We start from the raw sequence: 18,341 nt of genomic DNA, 5'->3' as shown, positions 1-18,341 counted from the left end.
CACGGGTGATTGTTACACCCATGATGCAGAGTAGCGCACAGTGGAAACTATTTACAAGAGCTCTGGGCACCAGTCCTCTTCAATTCTACAGATGCCTGCTGCTAAACTGCATCCGTGTACAGCTCCTGATGTGTTAGCTGACCTGCATTGGGTCACCTGCATGCATCGGGGAGCCATGCAGATGACGCAGCAAAGCAGCAGGCAGCTGCAGGAAATGAAGAGGACCCGCCCCAGAGCTTCTGTAAGTGATTGATACAGAATGCTGCTCTACATTTGCTCAGGAAGGGGGGAGGAGTTCATTTTATGTTGAGGCCCCCAGTTACTCGAACTCTCAAGCGAACAGCAATAACACATATTCGGCTTCAGGCAATACAGGTGTTTTTTTGTTTCTCTTTCCAGTTATAGAGTTGCATAATTCCAAACAATACACAATGTGCACTGGTCTCTGGTTCCTTGGCCCACTAAGGTGCTACTTATATTAATATTAGCAACTAGTACAGCTATATATGTGGATGAATGGCTTGTCAGGCTAGCCTTTTCTGACAATGTTATAAAATAGATCACCCATCTCTCACCAGATGTAATGGTCTGGTCTCTCTGCTTTCAGTGGAGGATGCCCAGTGTGCATTCTGTAATGCATGGTCAATGAAACCCTGGTCCAATTTGAAAACACAGGGCACAGTATTACTTGCTTTTTGTGTTTGCCCTGCTTTACTAAAATGAATATGAGCCTGAAAAATTCATTCTACTTGATGCCTCTCCTAAGTGAAGACTGCCTCTGTGTGATGATACAATATTTCTGTGTATTTCTATCCAGTTCAGCAAGGATACCGAATACCTTGATCTATAAGATTTGAACATGCAGAATAAAGTGTTATTGAACTTAGCATTTCCTCTTTGCTCTAAAAGATTATTTGCAGCATAAAATCTACTACCACAAATGTAGCAGAACAGCATTCAAACAGTTAAACAGAGCACTATGTTATTCAGTGGAAAGTTACTTGCTTCAGTGGGCAGCTTCTGGACGCATCTGAAAACGTGATAACATTATGTTCGGTTTACATTCCTTTGTCAGATACATTTAGTAAACCGTAGCAAACTGAGCTGTACTGAGCAGCAAAGCAGAAAGAGCTGAGAAGCAGAAATCACTAAATAGATTTCAATATATAAATACAGCAGCTATGCAATACAATGTAATGGCAGCTTTAAGAGCAGATAAACTGTACTTTGGGAATTTGTAATTTGTAGACAGGCAATATTACTTGTACACAAAAGCAAATATGAAAACTGTATGGGTAATAAAAAGTAGGAAAACAGGTTGAGGTTGATTCATTAAAAACAACAGGCTGGAACAGCGCAAGTTATTTTCCCTTTCTAGAGCTAATACACCAGCGCGACTTAATGACCCCTGCTTGGATGCTGCTCGGGCTAGTGGCAGCGTAGCGTGCATAACTAAGCAACAGCCGCTGCTTACAATAGCCCGCTACTATGTTCATTAACATAAAAGCGGCCGTGCTAGTGAAGTATCGCGGTAGCAATACATCACTACCGCATGGCTATTGTAAGCAGAGGCCGTTGCGGGGGTCATTAAATCGCACTAGAGTATTAGCGCCAGAAAGGGGAAATAAATTGTGTTGTTATTAGTGAATCAACCCCATTTTTTTATGTTATATCAGAGTTTTATTTCACTTTAATTCAACATCTTGAAAGATTTTGTTAATTCGAACATGATCAGGGCTAGATGTCCGCAAAAGCCAAATAGATTAATGGCCATGGGGGGATTACTCCACGTGATGGGGAATGTGAGCTTGATAAAGGGTGACTGCAAAGAAAATAGGAAGGATGCACAAGGGGAGGCACACAGAAGGGGTCTGCTGCTGCAAATGGGAGCTGATTTTCATGGAAGAGGTCTAGTACATGGAGGGGGTGCAAATGGAAGAGAAAAGTAGCTTTAAATGGAAGGGGGAACACATCCAGCAGAAGTATCATGCTGTCATCATGTGGTCACACAGTCAGTCAAGAGTAGTCTTGGCAGAGTTTTTCATTGAGTCATTTTTTTCATATTTTTAAATGAATTTTGAATTGTCCTTAATTTTGTTTTCTGTTTTTCCACTTTTGGATCTTTCATTCAGTTTGATGATGGCATGCAAAATTCCGTGGCTCAATATGATGATGATAAAGACTCAAAACACAGAAGGTATGCCACAAATGTGTGACTCTATAACTGAAATGCACAAGACTTGCCATTTTAGGGGGGGTTTGATTGATTATGAATATAGTATAGTGAGCTAAAGACACATCGTACAAGTCTTATTCAAAGGGATGGAGGGCGAGAGTTAGTGTTTTTGCCTGGAGTGACATTTTAAGCTTCATCCACCTATGTCTACATTTCAAACTTTAGTACTTATGTCTAAAATAATAGCTACAGATTGATCAAAACTGTAATTTGGTCTAATTTGCGTATAGTTAAGTTAACTACCTTCAGCCTCAATAAACCTAATGACAATGAGCCTGGGTTGCAGCTGTCTCGAAGTTTAAAGCAAAAGCAGCTTTTATTGCACCTGGGCACTAAAAGGCCTTTTCAATACTACACTGAAATCAGAGACTGGCATCACCTTTAGTACCCTTTCACAGAGGACTGGCCACATGTCAGGCAGGTCAGCCTCCCATCTGCCCCTATATACAATTTCATGCAGCCAAATAGGAGTGTTTGTAATCTCAAGCAAGTCAGCACTTGACACACATTGCGGTTATCCAGCAGCAAAAACTGCATCAGGCCACAGGCACGTTCAGATGTGAATCAATGAGGGCAGGGGTGCTGCTAAAGTATTTGTGGCCCCAAGCAGCACATAATTTATGGCCCTTACCACCAGTCAGAGGCCCATTCTCACGTAATATTTGGTAGCCAGAGGTGTCCATGTATAGATAGCCAGCCCCAGTATTGGTAGCCAACGGTTTCCGCTGTATAGGGCAATAGTGTCAGTGCAGGTATGTAGCTTCCTGCTATCTCCCCATCCCAAAAACTCACAGATCTGCAGAACAGCAGCCACCCAAAGAGAGAAGGGTAGCACCCAGTAACAGTGTGGCACAATTCAATAAAGGTGTTTTTGAGCAGAGACAATGAAACAGTAAAAACTTAAAAACTAGATTTAAACATAAAATAAAACTGTGGGATATTTTAAAAAGTCATTTTTAGGAGGAGGAGGATAGATACAATTGTTTTTCTCATCAGTTTATTTTCACCTCGGATGTCCTTTAAGGGCCAGGAGGGGTTAATGGCTGCAATACCTTATGCTCCCCAATTGCAACTGTTAATTCCTCCTGGTCTCCAAGTGCAGCCATTAACTTTGCTGGGTAGACTTATACTTGAGTCAAAAAAAAATTCCAGCCTAAGAGGTTCCAATATTGGAATCGACTTGTACACTAGATTGACTTATATTCGAGGATATACAATAGTTCTACTCTGACTTCTCAGTGTCTGGCAATATGGTAAACAAAGTATAAACTGAATTATATTCTGGAGTACTTCTCAAACAATTTGTGACCCACTATTATGCATAATGGTTTATAAATCTACAGAACTTTAGTGAAATGCTTATAATAATATAAGCTGCATTGAATATTGTGGATGTGGGTTAGACATACTTCTCTCTGAAACACTTGACATTGACTCTAATCAATAAATGAGAAGACAGTAAAACTGGTAGAATAACATGTAAAAAGCATGCAAAGTACTTTTAAATAGGCCCTTATATTATTAATAGAAAACAAATTTAGTTTTATGTTATGGATCATCACTAACTGTATCACTGCTAGTGAGACAGTACTGTTTTATTAATGCTGTTTTTTCCCGTGTATATATTTTCTCATAGTTTCCTCGAAACAAAATATGAAGCCGTATGTACCTTCTACAACAAACATAAAACTACCATTAAATATGTGATCTATGGCATTTTGCTGGCAGGTAAGTTTACCGTACCATTAAACTAGACAATGATATGCTCTTTGCTATAACAAAAGAATAGAAACAAATACCATTTTGGATGCAAAACTGTTGCCAAAATTATATTTGATTTACAAGACCAAAGTGGGGTAAGTTAGTACAATAGAAGTGCAGTCAGCTGTCAGTTGTGCAAGGGAATCCGCTGCACACACCTGGATGCTTAAAAAGGAATAACAGATAATTTCAGTGCTCTTCACTGGGAAATCAGTAATTAAGCATTATTAACTCGCCTGTAATAAATAAGAACCAGGAAACTTATATACATATACTAAGGCTTCTTTTGAATGGATGCTTGAACTGTGTGCCTGTCGGCAGTACAGTCTCCTGTCTCCTGATCTCTTGAGTGCCTTTTGGGCTGCAACTGAATGCAACTGAATAGCAACATTTGTAGCCCTCCACACGGTGGGGTTACCTGGAAACATAAAAACACGTTTTGTTGTGCCAAGCGCTTGGAAGGACAAGAGCAGGCAAGCAACTGACAGGCAGTGAATTTACCGCCTTCAGCCTCCCATGGATAGAGCTAAGTTTTGCCTAGTTAAAGTGAACATTAAATGAAAATAAAGTAGTGAGATTAGCAATTGTATCTATCCTCCTACTCCTAAAAATTACTTTCCAGTGAATTCAAACTGATTCACATTACATTTTTGTAAAACAGGAGATATTGGTAGCGCTTCCAAATACAGGCTAGCTGCATCCAAATATGGCTAGCTGCATTCATGTGTATCAGTTTCCATTCAATTTATTTAGAATAGGGCTTAGTCAGGGCCAGATTTACCATTAGGCACTTTAGGCACGTGCCTACAGGCGCCTGTTCATGGAAAGGCGGTACACTCCCCTCCTTGAGTGCCTCCCTCCCTCTTTCCCTATGCAAAGTCCTGAGCAGAGCGTAAATGAGAGGTTACTCACCCAGCTCTCGGAATTCCACTGACAAGACCTCCCTTCAGTCTGAGGCACTAGTAGCTACTACTTAATACTGAGGGTACCTCTGGCTACCTAATGCTAAGGGGCACTTGTAACTGCGTATAAAGGGCAAAGGAAGTAAGGAAGAAGTGACAGTGGGGCCAGCCAGCACATTCGTGGTGTGGTTTGGCTGAGGTTTATAGGCCTGATTGAGCGCTGACAATCTTTTCTCTGTTCTTTAGAAAATGTATAGACCATTTATGGCTAGCAGCCAGCCTCAGGTTCATACTATGTTTTAACTGTTACAGTAGCTAGTGGTTAGGTCTCCTCCTAGAGAGATCGTCATTGTGGTGGGAGAGTCTAGTATTGAACAATCTGTGCACAGGCTGTCATGCTGTCATTGAAGTCAACGTCCTCCGTTACTGCATCTGTTTTGAATGCAAGTTGTGTAATCTGACCGTTTGTGGGCTCTGCACATCTATACAGCTGGTCAACTCGGATGCAGCCTGTATTTGGAAGCGCTGCCTCTTTCATGTTTAGTTGTCCCCTTTAGCTGCAGCCGCCCAAGACCCGGGCATTTGGGAAATCCGGCCACAGTCCATAGATGGGATCAAAGATGGTCAAACTGATGCAAATGATTCTGGCTCACATTTAAATATCACGTATATTGTATGTAGCTTGAAACTCAATCAATCAAAATATCTTCCTGTCAATTTTGATTGGTCTAGTTTCAAGATGCATGCAATTTGCATAAAATTTTAATGCAATTCAGCGTTATTTGCATTCTATAGAAAGGGGAGGAGTCCTTTTAGGCATTGATATGGGAGCTTTCTTGTTAGGCATATAAAGGACAGGGTTCCTGTTACGGATAGATGCTGGAGAGTTCTTGTTAGGCATCGATAGGGCAGGGTTCATGTGAGAGTTAGGGAACAAAAGGGGCATAGTAGAATATCTGTAAAATTACCAATATCCTCCATAGTGGATCAATATTGGTAAAATTATCGATACTCCACTGTAGCAGATAATAGAATATCAGTAAAGATATTCTGGCGGCTTAACCGCATTGTTAAAGTATATGTATGCTTACCTTACTGGGTATTTACCTATGTATGCTTGTCATGTGTTTGTATTTGTTTTTTGCAAAACTCAATAAAACTTATCTGTTAAAAAAAAAGTTACAGATATTCTATAACCGCTATTTTGTGCCTATTTTTCATCATGACTTTTTTGCATAGTTAACTCTAGGCAACAGCCAGCCAAAAGAAATTAGAGGTAGAGTACTATGAAAGCTGTCATATGTTTTTCCTTTTAACCGTCCATTCCGGGTAAGCCGCGCAGGAGGATTTCTCAGGCGTGTACTGCCCGATCGCCGCCGCTCCGCGCCGATTCGCCGCTACCCACCGCGCCGCCTCCCCCCCCCCAGACCCCATGCGCTGCCTGGCCAATCAGTGCTAGGCAGCGCTGAGGGGTGGATCGGGACTCCCTTTGACATCACGACGTCGGTGACATCATCCCGCCCATCGCCATGGCGACGGGGGAAGCCCTAATGGAAATCCCGTTCAGAACGGGATTTCCGGATGGGCTTGATTACCGGAGGCGATCGAAGAGGGTGGGGGGATGCCACTGCACAGCGGCTGTCATGTAGCTAGCACTAGGCTAGCTACATGATTTTTGTTAAAAAAAAGAATTTTAAATAGTGCTGCGCTGCCCCCTGGCGGTTTTGATTGACCGCCAGGAGGGCTAAATAATACCAGTTGCCTGGTGAGTAGGATCTAAAGCACACACCTGAAACAAGCATGTAGCTATTCTTGTCAGATTTGTCATAGGCATCTGATCTGTATACTTATTCCAGGTCTATAGCTTAATCAGCAGGACAGCCAGGCAATGTGCATTGTTTAAAATAAAGCAAACATGTTGGCCTCCATATCCCTCTCACCTCAGGCTCCCTTTAAGTCATCCATGTGAACCAAGTTTCAGGATCCAATAAGACAAGGAGAGAAGAATTCTGGGTATGTTTACCACCAAACTGCACATTATTTCCAAGAATCTTTGTGGAAAATGAAAAAGTTATAGAAGCTACAGTGTGACTTGTTCAGTGATGATATGTATAGTAGATTTGTATTAATGTTGTATAGATTTGTTTATATGTATGGAGTTACTCTTTAGTAACTGTGATTTGTATTTCCTTTAGGTGTCCTGGCACTGGTAATTGCAGCTTGTGTGCTGAACTTCAGAAGAGCCTTGGCCCTCTTTGTGCTCACAATCTTGGTCATCTTTTTTGTATGCTGGGATTTATTCATCGACAGATATGAAGGCAAAATTGTCAAATTCTTCTCGCCTCTTGGTGCATTCTTCAAAAAACATTGGTTTTGGATGAAATGGTAAATACATGGCAGGTTCATGTTTTCCATGCACAGTTAGGACCTCACTCCACTACTGCAGTTTCAAGGCATCTGTCAATCATTATCGTCATATACTCTGGATTATGCTGAATGTTAATCGTGTTGTCTTCTTCTTAGGGTTATATGGATAGGTCTTCTTGCCGGTATTATTCTGTGGCTTATTTTTGACACTGCAAAAATGGGAATGAATCAGTTAATTTCCTTTGGTGGCCTGGTGATGTATGTTCTTTTGATGCTCATCTTCTCAAAACATCCAACCAAGGTATGAATAGAAGGTATCTAAAGATAATAATGACATCAGCTGAGTACGATGAACTATAATTAGTAATTTGTTGTTTTACATTTTATTATTAGAATTATATTGTGATATCAGATTATATTCACTAATGCCTTGTAACGTGCATGATAAGTGTTGATCGAATATAATGTAGGATGAATCTAATGCTAAACTGAATTACATCTTAAGTAGTTACGGTACATCTTTATAGGCATACTGATGTTATATTGCGCAATACAAATTACCGTATTTTCTTTAATGTACCTGTATAAGACCCAAAGGTCCTTACTCTAGTCACCTTTTCTCCTAGGTTTTCTCCCAGATGATATTTTCACACCTTATCAATAAAATGCCTTTTAAAAGGAACCCGTGGAAGTTGCCAAATTTACTTCTTTTTATACAATACCAGTTGCCGGACAGTCCGGTTGAACTTTCTGGTCAGTAAGGTCTAAATCGCACACCTGAAACAAGCATGCAGCTAGTTTTGTCAGATTTGTCATAGACATCTGATCTACATGCTTCTTAAAGTGAACCAGAGATGAAGCACCCTCATGTATTTTACCATAGAAATCAGTGGGAACATTAGAGAATTCATTTACCCTGCTCTCTGTTTCATCCTCACTGCTAAAAGTGTCTGTTATCAGCTGAGATAAGAATCCTGGACTGAGCATTCAGTCTGGCTTTGCTATAATGACTCAGCTATAAAGATTCCTGAGCAGAGCCAGCAGGGGGCAGGCTTGGGCTTGAAAAGACACCAAAGAACACAGTCTCAGCTATAATCATTCTGTAGCAAAGCCAGACTGAATGCTCAGTCGGGATTCTTATCAGAGGTGATAACAGGCAAATTAAACAGAGAACAATGAAACAAAGAGCAGATTAGGTGTTTACTGTCATGTTCCCACTGATTTATAAGGTAAAATACATGAGGGTTCTTCGTCTCTGGTTCTCTTTAAAGGGAACCTAAACTGAGAAGGATATGGATTTTTCCTTTTAAAACAATACCAGTTGCCTGATTCTCCTGCTGATCATGTGTCTCTAATACTTTTAGCCACAGCCCCTTATAACAAGCATGGAGATCAGGTGCTCTGACTGAAGTCAGACTGGATTAGCTGCATGCCTGTTTCAGGTGTCTGATTAAAGGGACACTTAAGTAAAAAAAAAAAAATGAGTTTTACTCACCTGGGGCTTCCAATAGCCCCCTGCAGCTGTCCGGTGCCCTCGCCGTCTCCCTCCGATCCTTCTGGCCCCGCCGGCAGCCACTTCCTGTTTCGGTGACAGGAGCTGACAGGCTGGGGATGCGAGTGATTCTTCGCGTTCCTGGCCACAATAGCGCCATCTATGCTGCTATAGCATATATCATATACCATATAGCAGCATAGAGGGTACTAATGTGTCTGGGAACGCGAAGAATCACTCACGTCCCCAGCCTGTCAGCTCCTGTCACCGAAACAGGAAGTGGCTGCCGGCGGGGCCAGGAGGATCGGAGGGAGACGGCGAGGGCACCGGACAGCTGCAGGGGGCTATTGGAAGCCCCAGGTGAGTAAAACTCATTTTTTTTTTACTTAAGTGTCCCTTTAAGCCACTTCTGCAGCCAAAGAGATGAGCAGGACTTGCAGGCAACTGGTATTGTTTAAAAGGAAACATCCATATCCCTTTCAGTTAAGGTTTCCTTTAAAGGGTAAATGGCTTAAACTATTAGAGGCAAAGGTCAGTCGGGCAATGTGCATTATTTAACCACCCTGGCGTTCTATTAAGATCGCCAGGGCGGCTGCGGGAGGGTTATTTTTAAATAAAAAAAAAATACTTCATGCAGCCAACTGAAAGTTGGCTGCATGAAAGCCCACTAGAGGGCGCTCCGGAGGCGTTCTTCTGATCGCCTCCGGCGGCCAGAAGTAACACGGAAGGCCGCAATGAGCGGCCTTCCGTGTTTTGCTTACTTCGTCGCCATGGCGACGAGCGGAGTGACGTCATGGACGTCAGCCGACGTCCTGACGTCAGCCGCCTCCGATCCAGCCCTTAGCGCTGGCCGGAACTATTTGTTCCGGCTGCGCAGGGCTCAGGCGGCTGGGGGGACCCTCTTTCGCCGCTGCTAGCGGCGGATCGCCGCAGAGCGGCGGCGATCAGGCAGCACACGCGGCTGGCAAAGTGCCGGCTGCGTGTGCTGCTTTTTATTTCAACAACATCGGCCCAGCAGGGCCTGAGCGGCAGCCATCGGCGGTGATGGACGAGCTGAGCTCGTCCATACCGCTAAGATGGTTAAAAGGAAATAAACATGTCAGCCTCCATACTCCTCTCACCCCATGTTCCCTTTAAGCCACCAGTATGCAAGAAAATACTACAGAATAATTTTGGCAGTACTTTTATCACCTACTTTTTGGTACTTTTTCAATTGCAGAGTGCTGAAAATTATTCATCAACTGATGATGAAAAAGTATCTAAAATGAGAAAACTTGAAAAAGAAAAAGTGAATTAAATAAGAACCAGAGACCCTTATTTGATTTACTTTTTCCCCATCGTTTTCTCCTACAATTTTTAGCACTCTGCAATTTAAAAAGTAGGTGAAAAAGTACTGTCACAATTATTCCTTAGTATTTTCTTGCTTGCTGGTGGCTGAAACGGCATTTTAGGGTGTGAAAATATCACTTAGGAGCAAAAGTGAATAAGGGCCAAAATGTGAGTTATACCTACAGCAAACATGTAACAGTATGCTTTCCCCTTGGGGTACATTTAGGTGCTTCAGTTTCCTCCAAATATATAAAAAAAAAATATTCTAAATAAATTTGATTTAAAGTGACACTGAAGCGAAAAAAACGTATAATAAAATTGTATGGGTAGTACAGATAAATTAGTAGAACATTATTAGCAAAGCAAAGAGTCTCATATTTTTATTTTCAGTTGTATAGCTTTTTTTTTATATAACATTGCATAATTTTATTTGCAATTACAAACCACACACTGTATTTTAAACTATGAAACAGAGCAGAGCTAATGACCATTTGAACTCTCCTGGAGTAAAACGTTATCAGAAGCTGTGTCTCACTGTTTCTTTGATGTATAAGTGCTTCAGAAACTAGGACTGTCTCTGACCCAAATTGGGTGGGAGAGCTCAGAGAAGCTCTTTTGCATAGATAACTGAAGTTTGTTAACTCTTCCTGTACTGAGACTCTGTTCTTTGCTAATAATGTTCTAATTCTTAGCAGTACTACACATACAATTCATTATAGCATAAGTTTATTTTCACTTCAGATTCCCTTTAAGCATCATAAACAAACGAATGATTGAGGGGAGTTTAGGTGGAGGCTTTTTTTCATGAGTTTTGATGAAAGGGTTAGTTATGATTAGGGAGATCAGTTAGGGCTAGCTATTGGTTTTCAAAGAGAGGCATAATGTGTAAGTTAGTGAAGTGGTTAGGGTTCTGTAAAGGGTTAGGGTTAGATGTAGGCTGAGTGAAAAACAATGGTAAGTCAGGGTCAGGCAAGTTAGAGGGGAAGGTTATGGTTAGGGAACATGGTAGGGATGAGGGTAATAGCTAGGACCAGACCGCCAAGAAAAACCCTGTTGGTTAGTAAAGAGCTAAATCACCTATGAGCCACACACGGCATATCCGATGCTTACACCCAAACAGCCTGCACCAGTCTCATACATACTCCAGCTGGTTTATTGTTCAATTTTCTCAGCAAAGCTCTACAGCTCAATATAAATGTTTACAAAACTGAGGAAATAAAAACTCTGTCTGGAGTTGAGCTCTAACACATATTTTGATGGCTACTGTTTGATGAATTGCTGTGTTCAAATCTGTGAGATAAACACGTTTCTAAGTTTTAATTGAAAATACCGTTAGTTAGTATATTTTCTATCAAGAGCATTTGTCAAGAATACTAAAAAATTTGAATTTTTTTTAACTATAGTGGCTTCGTGTATATGAACACTACCATTTAATCATATTTTATTATACATTTTATTTAAATAACCCTCCTTCTCCTCTAATAAGGTTAACTGGCGGCAAGTGTTTTGGGGCATTGGGCTACAATTCCTTCTGGGGCTTCTAATCCTAAGGACTAAGCCAGGGTTTGATGCATTTGATTGGCTTGGAATACAAGTCCAGGTAAGAGCCTATCAATAATTGGCTAGAACAACGAAATAATGCTTTCAGGTAAAACAGCAAGTATACAGATACTATGGATACAGACACATGGATAGATTCATGTCCATTTATTTTATTTTTATGGTCTTTTCTATAACTATTTATTTTTTTAGTACATACATGAAATGGTAAAAGTGAGGAAATGGGACTATACTGACTATATTAATGACAAATTCCATCTTTGTTTGAAAAATGACAGAAAGACAACTATTTGATGCACACACCTTTTTGTAAACTGAAGTTATTAAATGATCTCATTGTTCCAATTTGCAGACAGTTAAGAATTCCCAGATCTACCAGTAAACACAAACTGTATTATTTGTAACCATGGCAACAGTACTCCATTAACTCTGTTTGGTGTGCTGGTACCATGAGACTATCCAGAATCGTGAACAGATAAATAGGATAGAATTAGAATCCTAAAAGGCATACTACTAGGCTGCCAGGCAACTGTATTGTTTGGGAGGAAGTGGGTATGGCGGTCTCCATGTTCTTCTCGCTTCGGTTGTCCTTTGAGAAAATGTCTGAGAGCAGAAGGATATTATTGCCTGTGACTGATGGCCTGAAGTTTATCTTTCTAAAGTTGCCCATCAATGCCATGGTACAGTTTTTAGTGAACAAACATATTTTCGATCAGATTATTTAGGTAATATTGTATGAGGCATACTACTACTTCCTGAGAGGGGTCTTAAATGTATCACCACTTCCTGGGAAAGGAGTCCTAAAATATATATACCACTACTTACTGGGCGAGGGGTCCTAAAATATATATACCACTACTCTCTGGGAGAGGATTCTTAAAATATATGGAAGAGAAGTCCTAAATATAAAAATGTATACTACTACTTCCTGGGAGAGGAGTCCTAAAATATATACCACTACCTCCTGGTAATATATATATATATATATATATATATATATATATATATATATATCCCAACATTTTGAGATCAGACAGAGGGACACTTAAGCCACGCCCTGCCACACCCCTGATCACAACCCCAGTCACGCATACCATAAAGATTTCATAAGAAAAATATGTTGTTTTGTAATTCAAACCACACTGGTCCTTTCTATCCTACTTAATTTTCCTTCATATTAACATTTTAAAATTAGTAATATATCAATTCAAAGGATGGAAATAAAGTTTAGAGTCAATCAAACACATTTTAGTAGAGAAATATATATATATATTTATATATATATAAAATCTAACATTTGATCAAACACCTGATCTGCATGTACAGTACATTTGATCTGCATGCTTGTTCAGGGTCCATGGCCAAAAGTATTTGAGGCAAAGGATCACGAGAGATCAGCAGAAAAGCCAGTCAATTTGTATTGTTTAAAAGGAAATAAATATGGCAGCCTCCATATCCCCCTCACTTCAGTTGTCCTTAAAATCGTCATTAAAATTGTACTTATCAGCATGATCTTTTAAGATTGTATATAAATAGTGAAAATACAGACTGAATTTATGTATAGTTTATATCATTTCTAGAAATATACATAAAGCAGCTTCATAAAAATATGCCTACTTTAGCACTCTAAATGCTACAAACATTTTATCATAAGGATTATTTTTTGGGAGAAGGGACTGCCAATTACTCTCAAAAACCAGTGGGGATGGTACTTCCCTACAAGCTCTTATCAGTGGTTGCTTGAATCACCACTTTCTCACCTACTTACACTAGACTGGGCTACCATAGTCCCTGTATCTTCCTTTGTTCTCCCGCCTACATCCCCAACGCCGCAGAACTTGGCATGAGATGTCCTGCTACATTGCAGAAAGAACTGCTTGGATGCTATGAATTCATTTCACGTTATGTGGTTCTGAGCAGAGATGTTCAATGAGATGCTAGGAGAGTAACTCTGCCCTGCATGGATATTTAATACAAACTGCCACTTGGAACTGAGCCAATTAACTGCCTGCTGAATTTTGATTGGCACAATTCAAGGCTATATAAAATTTGCATTCAATCTGCGTTCAATCTGCACTCAATCCATAATCATTAGTATCTCATTCACCATCTTGACCCAACATGCCTCACTAGCGCAACTGTCATGTGTTCTGTGATGCAATAGTCATGTGACCAATAGTCATGTGACCATTATGCCAGAGAATTCGGAAGAAAAGACAGCACAGTTGGTGAAGAGAGCTTAATATTGGCAAGCAGGTAGCAAAGATACGTACCTAGTGGTATATACCCACAATAACTCTTCACACACTCAAATTCATGCACACAAACATCTTGCACAGACAGCACCTACAATTATTGTGAAAACAGGAAGTATTAGATCTAAAAAAAAAACTAAAGCTGTTCATAATGTAATAGCCTTGATGGGAGTGGTCAGGATTAATTAAAATACTGAATTTTATAACTAATGCTTCCTGCTTTCACAATACTGGCAGTGCCTGTACTGCACAAGATTGATGTGTGCATGGATTTAAACGGGTTGATATTAATAAATAGTGTTTGAATAGATTACACCCTTTGGAACCTCCTGCTGCCTTACCTGTTTAAATTCATAGTGCTTACAGCACAGGTTACAGTATTTAGCTGTATGCTTCTCTGCAGTGCAGGTCCCAGGTTGGCAAATTAGCAGTCAGTTGTTTTTCTCCTCCCACAAGTATAAGTAGTTACTGTGTTTTTCCTAACAGGAGTTTACAGCTTGGTACACATGCACGATAATCATTGGCTGAAACGTCTGTGGGACGATAACAACCACTTTGGCTGACAATCGTTCATGCAACTAGTGCATGTAGAGCAGCCATCTGATGTCACTTAAAGTGAACCAGAGACGAAGCACCCTCATGTATTTTACTGTATATATCATGATTCCTTAGCAAAGCCAGACTGAATGCTCAGTCAGGGATTTTATCAGGGCTGATTAGAAGCAGGCTGAGCAGTGAGGATGAAACAGAGAGCAGGGTAGATGTTTTCTCTAATGTTCCCACTGATATATACGGTAAAATACATGAGGGTGCTTGGTCTCTGGTTCACTTTAGGTATCCGGCACGCTGGATCTTTAAAAAACCCTGACACCTGAGTACGACTGATAATGCAATTTTTGCTCCCCCCACCTGCTCCATCATGCACAATTCTTCATTCTTCCCTCCTCCCTTCTAGCCTGAATGCTAACGATGCATCTGTACAGCACCATGCCCCAGTTTGTTGCCCGAAGGATTGTTTCCCTATCCCCGATGTGCGACAATAATTGCATGTGTGTACTTAGCTTAAAGTGTACCAAAGATCTCTGAAAGGCAAGATTCTTTACTTACCCGGGTCTTCTTCCAGCCCCATAAGCACAAGTGAGTCCCTCCCGTCCTCCCGTGGTCTGCCATTCAGCCGCGATCAGCCCCGTTAACTTGCTCAGTCAGGTCCAGTCTGGGTCTTCTGTGAATGTGCGGACCTCCCGCGCATGCGCAACAGACCCAGACTAATGCAAGTTACTGGGGCTGATCGTGGCTGAACGGCAGACCGCAGCAGGATGGCGAGGGACTCACATGTGCTTATGGGACTGGAGGAAGACCCGGTAAGTAAAGAATCGTGCCTTTCAGAGAACTCTGGTTCACTTTAAGAATGGCTGCTCTCATGAAAAATGAATCACACAAGTGTTTTGCTCTACAACAGATTTGCTTTAAAGGACACTTGAAGTGAGAGGGATATGGAGGCTGCCATATTTACTTATTTTTAAATAATGCACATCGCCTCGCTGTCCTGCTGATCCTCTGCCTCTAATACTTTTAGCCATAGACCTGAACAAGCATGCAGATAAGAGACGTTTACTGGATTTGCCACATGCTTGTTTTAGGTGTTTGACTCAGACACTACTGATGCCTGACAAATCAGCAGGACACTAGGCAACTGATGCTGCACAACTCACTACATTACTGGAAGTGCAGAAGGAGCAGTAATACTAGCGATGCAGTGGTGAACTAGCCAGGTTTCTTTTAGATTTACAGTAGGATTAGATGGGCTTAAATTATAGAGAGGTCTATCCACGTTCTAAGCAGTGCTAGAGCTATTTGCTACGCTGGAATGAGGAATTTACTTATCTCATGGGAGTCTATTAACCCAGCTATTTTGCTTCAACTTTTACTGAGAACTCCTGGCAGGAAAAAGACAGTAATTACTCATACTTGAGAAACAAAAGTATAACAAGAAACTCCAGTTACTCTTGTTTGTTAATTTTTATGGCTAAAGGAAGTAATTAAATGTTTTATTTATTAATGAAAAGGATATTTGAGGTGTAACCTGCTATATACAGTAGCCAGGGCCGGCGCTACCATTAAGGCAAAGGAGGCAGCTGCCCCAGGGCCCCAGAGCTTGTAGGGGCCCCCAGTGGCTACAAGAGGAAAAAAAAATTTCAAAATCGGCCTTATAGTTTTTGAGAAAATCGATTTTAAAGTTTCAAAGGAAAAAAATACACATTTAAAAACCTGCCGACTTTAATGGTTAATAGCAAATCCACCTTAAATGCTAGAAACCCTAAATTTGTAGGGTATGTTAAGGAGATCATTAGGAATAAGAGAAAAAAACAATTTTTCAAAAAGACCTTATAGTTTTTGAGAAAATCGATTTTAAAGTTTCGAAGGAAAAAAAGTATACTTTTAAATGCGGTAAATGTCACTTTTAGTAGCAAACCTAACGGTAGTGTAATTTTACATGCATCAAACGAAAGCGCAATAAATTTCCTGACGGGGTTTCCAGGGGGTCTATACGCAGCCGCAGCGCTTTGGCCAGGGATCGCCATACAGCCGCAATATGGCTGTATGAAGATCCCTGGCATGTTTTCCTATTTTCCCCAAAAAAAAATTTTTATGTTTAGAGTGTGGGAATTTAACAAAAAAAATTGTGGGGTCCCCCCTCCTGAAACTTTTTAACCCCTTGTCCCCCATGCAGGCTGGAATAGCCAGAATGTGGAGCTCCGACCGATTGGGGCTTCACACCCTGACTATACCAGCTGCAAAAAAGGTCTCTTAATGCCGATTTTTGTTCAGTAGCTGTCTGATTATATAGTATACCTGCTACTAAAAATGTATGCACAGTCACAGAAATAGGATAGCAATGCTTTCCATGTGGCCAGGCCAATAGAATATTGTTATAAAATGTTGTTTTGACTATGAAATATACAAACTCTGTATGAGTATCCTTTTTCCTTTTGCGTGAGAGCAAGTTCCTCAAAAGGATCTCAAAATAACTTAATGTGCACCTGAAGTGACTTGTGATATGATGAGATAAACAAGGGAACATATAGTACCATAATTACTTGCCTATGTTCCCTTTGTATTCTTGCTTGTGTTTGCAGCCCTCTCATAGTAGGCCGTAGCAATTGTTGCTAAAAGGTTATTGATTTAGCAGTTGCTAAATAAATCCAGCCCAAACGTACGTCTTTTGTTCTCATAGTCCAGCCCTGGAGAACATTAAAAAGGAAATTCTTGAGTCCTCCAGGCATTTCCAGTCAGAATATCATAATATTATAAGTGTGTGACCTGCAGTCTCAAGCAGGCACCTGCAGTACAAACTTTTTTATAAACTCAGATTGCCCTGGATATATTTACAGAATTCTTGCCGTGCATGCCGCATATAACTGCAGTCTGATTTGACTAAAGCGACTGTGGCGTATCATAACCACTAGTTCAATTAATTCAGTCCCAATTTGCTGATTCACTTATAGCAGCTCCACTGGAGATGCTTGGAGTTCTCTGAAGGTCCACTGTTTAGGGTCTATTTGTGTGATGTGATCATCGCATGGTATCAGATCACACTTAAGGTGGCCATACACGATACAATAAAAATGTTTCATTTTCCCGTTTTTTCATTCTAAATGATCGAATGGAATGAAAATATTTTTTTTTCGATCAAGAAATTCGAACAATTATCCTGTTTTTTTTAGATAAATCTGATCGGACATGCTGGAAAAATCTTTATATTCGATCTAACGGGATAATCGAACTAAATTATCTAGTCAAAAAAAAAAATGAAAAATTGTACCATGTATGGGCACCTTTATGGTGGCCATACATGGTACAATGTTAAATTTTTTTTGATTAGATAATTTAGATTATTCCGTTAGATCGAATATAAAGATTTTTCCATCATGTCTGATCAGATTTTTTTTGAAAAAACGGGATAATCGTTCGAATTTCTTGATCGAAAAAAAAAACATGTTCTACTTTCATTCGATTCGATCATTTAGAACGAAAAAATGGGAAAATGGAACGTTTTTATTGTATCGTGTATGGGCACCATTACACAGAACCATTGCAAGTCAATGGTGCAGTTTTCATTGCTTGCGAGCTTTGCGATGGGACCTGGGAAAAGAATCGGATGCAGGCTACAGATTCTGGCACCCAATTCGACAATGCTAATCGATACTAACAAACATGTATATGAATATGAATGTCTCAATCAGGGTAGCTTTAACTTTAGGAAGGAGACAGCATTTCTTACTACTTTCCAAACAAAGCCACCATACTCTGATGTTTATATTTTTATTCTTTATTATGTTCCATCCTGAGCATAAAAAAATATATATTTTTTTGTATTCAGGCTTTTTTCTGATTACCAGGCAAATGCACAATACGTATCTGCAATCCTTTTCAATGGC

The 18,341-nt window shown here is 40.4% G+C and overlaps 1 protein-coding gene across 1 annotated transcript in view; it reads left to right on the top strand.

Annotated features, from left to right (window-relative positions):
• Positions 1–18,341, top strand: part of SLC28A3 (solute carrier family 28 member 3) — a 94,695-nt gene that overhangs the window by 42,365 nt on the left and 33,989 nt on the right. The window contains exons 3-7 of the mRNA XM_068271421.1: positions 2,133–2,197; positions 3,873–3,964; positions 7,095–7,284; positions 7,423–7,567; positions 11,574–11,687. Coding sequence (XP_068127522.1) covers positions 2,133–2,197; positions 3,873–3,964; positions 7,095–7,284; positions 7,423–7,567; positions 11,574–11,687 — 606 coding nt within the window. The remainder of the gene's footprint in view (positions 1–2,132; positions 2,198–3,872; positions 3,965–7,094; positions 7,285–7,422; positions 7,568–11,573; positions 11,688–18,341) is intronic.

Source organism: Hyperolius riggenbachi, chromosome 1 (assembly GCF_040937935.1).
Source record: "Hyperolius riggenbachi isolate aHypRig1 chromosome 1, aHypRig1.pri, whole genome shotgun sequence".
Lineage (NCBI taxonomy): Eukaryota > Metazoa > Chordata > Amphibia > Anura > Hyperoliidae > Hyperolius > Hyperolius riggenbachi.
Note: the sequence above shows the minus strand (reverse complement) of the source record. Positions and strands in the feature narration are given on the sequence as shown.